The sequence below is a fragment of the Coffea arabica genome, chromosome 3c (assembly GCF_036785885.1).
Source record: "Coffea arabica cultivar ET-39 chromosome 3c, Coffea Arabica ET-39 HiFi, whole genome shotgun sequence".
In the NCBI taxonomy this organism is placed as follows: Eukaryota; Viridiplantae; Streptophyta; class Magnoliopsida; order Gentianales; family Rubiaceae; genus Coffea; species Coffea arabica.
In genome coordinates, this window is record NC_092314.1 from 18441943 (window position 1) to 18447200 (window position 5258).

General features: G+C 53.3%; 1 protein-coding gene across 1 annotated transcript; it reads right to left on the reverse strand.

Annotated features, from left to right (window-relative positions):
* Window positions 1–3048: 3048 nt before the first annotated feature.
* On the reverse strand, window positions 3049–4962 carry LOC140037866 (uncharacterized). Its single transcript, XM_072083015.1, has 2 exons — window positions 4234–4962; window positions 3049–4089 (listed from the first exon to the last, which is right to left on the reverse strand). The coding sequence occupies exons 1-2, from the start codon at window positions 4960–4962 to the stop codon at window positions 3049–3051; spliced, it is 1770 nt and encodes a 589-aa protein (XP_071939116.1).
* Between the last annotated feature and the right edge of the window lie 296 nt (window positions 4963–5258).

Consider the following 5258-nt stretch of genomic DNA (forward strand, 5'->3'; position numbering starts at 1 on the left):
ACAGGGCCGAAAAGGTGTTAAGTAAGTACCCTTTTCGGCCGCATTATGCGATTAGACCGCCCGGGCCGGATGACTCAGCCGAGATGCCCCCCATGGGCATGGTGGCCATCTATGTCCAACAGCTGGAGACCGGGCTGAGGATGCCGACCTTGAGATTCTTAAGAGATGTACTTCGTCACTTCGGCGTGAGGACTACTCAGCTCACCCCGAACGCTGTCTGCATTCTCGTAGGTTTCGAGATGCTGTGCCGACATCAGGAGGTGACTCCTTCTGTGCATCTCTTCCGCCGATGTTACACTCTCAAGGCGCACGGGACGGACAAGGGATGGTTTTATATTTGCAATCAGAACAATGCCATCCCGAAATTGGTGATTGGTGCTCCCAGCTCGATCAAGAATTGGAAGCGCGACTACTTCTTCGTATCCGGAGTGGACTTCCCTAGGGATTTTTGGTGGAGGCCAATCAAGGCGAAGGCCGATCCTTCTGCAGGGGATGCCGAGGAGGAGTCCTTCCAGAAGTTGATGAAGTCTGAGTTTCGGCTGTTCAGCCATGACTACCCCGAAGCCGTGCTCGTTGATGGGGGAATAAGTCGAGCCGTGATCAATACTACCAAAACTCTCTTCTTTTCCACTAAACTTGTGAAACCTTGTAATTTTTCTTTCATGGCTTTTCTTTCACTTCGGCTGTGGCAAATAATAACGTTTGTTTCTTGTGTAGTGGTTAAATTGTCCGATATTGTCACATCGGGTTCGGCCGAGGTGGCTAAAAGATCGAAGAGGAAGAGTTCTGATGAAACATCGGCACTTCCGCCGAAGAAAAAATCACAAGGACAGGCTACCAAGACTTCGGCGGCCAAAAGCACTCCCACCTCGGCAGGACAAAGCAGCTCAGCCGCCGCGGCTACCGGGCCCACCTCGTCTGTGCCAGAGGGAGTGCCCCTTGGAGTCGCCACGGCACTCCCGCCTCTTCAAGGCCGAGGCAAACAGCTGAAGCCCCCGGTAAATGCAGTCTCAGGGACCTCGCTATGGAATCGTTTCCATAGCCCCCCAGTGTTTCTCGGGGAGGAGAGGACGCACCCCGGCGAGCATTGGTGTCCGAATTGGAAAGTGTCGGTCAACGACAAGTGTGGCCATCCTCGGATTGCGCAGGAGCTAGTAATGCACTCCACCTTGCCAAGGGATTTGGAGTTCGTGAAGAAGCTGACCTCGGCCGAGATGGTTCAAAGTCTAATGGTGACCACGGCTTCCAACTCAACCTTTGTGGCCGAAATGACACACCGGTACTGTGCTCTGGTTGAGGAGCAGGATACCGGCAAATTGCAGACTCAGATCTCCAAGTTGGAGAAAAAATTGGCGGTGTCCGAATCGGAGAAATCAGAGCTTCAGAGGCGACTGCAGGAAGCCGAATCTAAGGGTGAAGAGGCCGAGGCCACCATGAATAGTCTAAGATCAGCCCTCGAGGAAGAGCAGAAGAGGGGGGACGAAGTGAAGAAGTCCCATGAACAAGCTCTCGAGGGTGCTGGAGTCTCGGCCGTGGATGCTTTTCGGAAGTCTGAGGCCTTCACCAGGGACCTCGGCCAACTGCTCACACCGAGTTTTATGTTCGGCTTTACTTCAACTGTGGACGAGGTCGCAGCTCACCTCTCCTCCGAAACCTTGGAGTCAATTAGGAACAATGCCAATTACAATGAGGACTCCAAGGAGTTATGCGATCGGATGGCCGAACGCATCCAGGCAGGAAGGAATTTGGCCGAAGTCCAGGACGAGTTCAACAAGTGGCTGTCCGAACTCGACGAAGTGTTCGAGGAGGGCGAGGAGGAGGACACTGAGGGAGACCTCGGCGCAAAGGTGGGCGAAGTGCCTGGAGGAGATGAGCTTCACCCCGGCGGGGAAGAGACCAGCGAGAAGGCTGCCCAGGAGGGAGTCAAGACCGGGGATGGAGCCGAGACGGGGGTCTAGGCTCGTGGGCCTTAAAGGGGTGGCCGAGGTGGAAAGTGTTTAGTAGCATTCCAACCTTGGCCTTGTATTTTTTGTAACACCTCTTTTCTGTTGAATGAAAGTCTATTTTTTCTCATCTCAGCACTTTAATTTCTTATCTTGACTTCGTCCCTTGCTTGTCCCCCTTATTTTTTAATAGCATAATATCGATGTTGAAAAATAACATAACATCCGAAGTCATAACTTGATTAAGAATTCAAGCATAATACAATTTGAGGTTCTCGGCGTGCCAAGATCTCGGCACTAACGAGCCATCTCGGTAACTCAGTTTACAATATTCCGTAAGGTCAGATTCCATAATTCGGTAAGGGCCTTCCCATTTCAGGCCTAATTTCCCTTGCGGTTCAGCTCGGCTGACAGAGTTTTTTCTAAGAACCAAGTCTCCAGGATGGAATCTACGGTGTCTGACGCGGGCATTGTAATAGTGTGCTAGTGTGTTCTTGTAGGAAGCTATCCGGGCTGAGGCGAGGTCCCTTCGTTCATCGACGAGGTCGAGATCCAGCTGCCTCTCTTCGTTGTTCACCTCGGCGGCATAGGCTGCCAGCCGAGGGTTGGGTGTAAGGATTTCGGCCGGGATGACAGCCTCGGCGCCGTAGGTCAAGGAGAAGGGGGTCTCTTGTGTCGCTGACCTCGGCGTGGTTCGATACGACCACAGGACACTGGGGAGTTCCTCCACCCAAGATGACCCAACTCGGTGGAGTCGGGTCTTGAGACCATGCAGGAGAGTTCGGTTGAAGTTTTCTGCTTGACCATTGGCGTGGGGGTGGCCTACCGAAGTAAAATGTTGTTTGATGCCAAGGTTTGTGCACCAAACTTTAAAGGGGTTCTCGGCAAATTGCCTTCCATTATTCGAGATGATGACCTGAGGTATGCCGAAGCGGCAGACGATGCATTTTCAAAAGAATTTTTGAATTGCCAGCCCGGTGATGGTCCTCAGAGGCTCGGCCTCAACCCACTTGGTGAAGTAATCCACAACGGTTACCAGGAAGGTATAACCCCCGATGGCTCTGGGGAAAGGACCTATGATGTCTGTCCCCCATTACTCGAACGGTCAGGGTGAAGTGATGGGAATCATGAAATTTGAGGGCTGGTGGTGCTCGGGTGCGTGGGTTTGGCAGGAAGGGCAGCCGAGAACGAGGTCCTGGGCGTCTTGCAGAACTGAGGGCCAGAAATATCCAAGAAGCAAAGCCTTCTTGGCTAGCATTCTGTGGCCGACGTGAGCTCCACACAAGCCTTCGTGGATCTCGTGGAGGACGTGGCGTCCTGTCTCAGGAGTGACACACTTCAGCCATGAGCCGAGGTAGGAACGTTTGTATAGCTCTCCATCGCGGAGAGCGTACCGAACCGCCTTGCGTTGTATTTTTCTCGCCTCGGCTCGGTCTTCGGGGAGGGTTCCCTGACCCAAGAAGAGGATGAACGGGGTCATCCAGGTATTTTCAGAGTGGACGGGGCAGGCCACCTCTTCCACGTATCCCGGTTCACTCAGGACTTCCATTAAAACTGTTTTGTTGAGGTCAGAGAATGAAGTGGAAGCCAGCCGGGATAAGGCGTCAGCTCGCTTATTCTGGGACCGGGGTATTTTTTGGATTTCGAAAGATTCAAAGTACGAGGTGAGTTGGCGAACTTTGGAGAGGTACCGTTGCATGGTCTCATCCTTGGCTTCGTACTCACCAAGAACTTGGCGTACAACGAGTTGGGAGTCACTGCGCACATGGATCTTTTGGGCGTCGAGTCTATGGGCTAGCTGGAGTCCAGCGATCAGAGCCTCGTACTCGACTTCATTGTTGGTGGCCGGGAAATCAAAGCGGAGAGCGTACGAGCACATCTCTCCCTGAGGGCCTTCCAGGAGCAGTCCAGCTCCGTTGCCATCCCCATTAGAGGACCCGTCTACGTACAACGTCCACGAGTGTGAGGTGGACACCTCGGCACTGGCGGAGGTGGACTCTGGACCTTCCGTGAAGGTCAGCTCGGCCAGGAAATCGGCTAAGGCTTGTGCCTTTATGGCGGTGCGAGGCTCATATGACAGGTCATATTCTCCCAACTCGACAGCCCACTTGGTGAGACGACCAGAAGCTTCGGGTCGCACCAATATCTGCTAGATGGGTTGGTCGGTCCTGACGGAGATGGGATGAGCTAAGAAGTAGGGCTTCAACCGCCGAGCTGCGTGGACTAGTCCCAGCACAAGTTTTTTCACTTGAGTGTATCGGGTCTCCGGCCCGCGGAGAGTTCGGCTGACATAGTAGACTGGCACTTGGGTGCCCTCATCTCGGATGAGCACAGCACTGACAGCCTCATCGGCCGCGGAGAGGTAGAGGTACAGCCTCTCTTCGGGCCGAGGTGAGGCAAGAGTGGGTAGGTGGTGCAAGTACTGTTTTAGCTGGTCGAAGGCAGACTGACACTCTTCAGTCCAGGCGAACTGGTCAGTCTTTTTCAGCACCTTAAAGAAGGACAGAGTTTTCTGAGCAGATTGGGACAGGAAGCGATTCAGTGCGGCTAGGCGTCCATTTAGTCTTTGGACTTCTCGGAGGTTCCGAGGTGGGGACATGTCCTGAATGGCCTTGACCTTATCGGGGTTGGTCTCGATTCCCCGGCGGGAAACCAGGTACCCCAAGAATTTACCCGAGGTGACGCTGAATACGCACTTCTTGGGATTGAGCTTTATCCTTGAGTTGCGTAGGACACCGAAGACCTCCCTCACATCGGACAGAAAGGCCGAAGTGGTTAGGCTCTTGATGAGAATGTTGTCCACATAGGCCTCCACATTGCGGCCGATCTGATTTTTTAAGAGGCCGTTGATCAACCTCTGGTAGGTCGCCCCGGCGTTCTTTAGCCCAAATGGCATGGTAGTGTAGCAATAAACACCTTGGTCGGTGTAGAACGCCGTCTTCTCTTGGTCCTCTTCATTCATTCTTATTTGATGATACCCTTTGAAGACATCTAGGAAACAAAGGATCTCGTAACCCATCGCCGAGTCGACGAGGGTGTCTATCCTTGGGAGAGGATAGCAGTCTTTGGGGCAGGCCTTGTTGAGGTTGGTGAAATCCACACACATTCTCCATCCACTGGTGTCCTTTTTGACCATGACTGGGTTGGACAGCCAGGTGGGATATTGGCCTTGCTACGTTCGGGGCCGAAGTGCCTTCGTTTCTGCCGCACAGGTCGGGCCTGTGGGTTAACGTTGAGTTGGTGAATTATGAGCTCGGGTGGCACTCCGACCACTTCATCTGCGGACCACGCGAAGATGTCTCGGTGGTCCTTGAT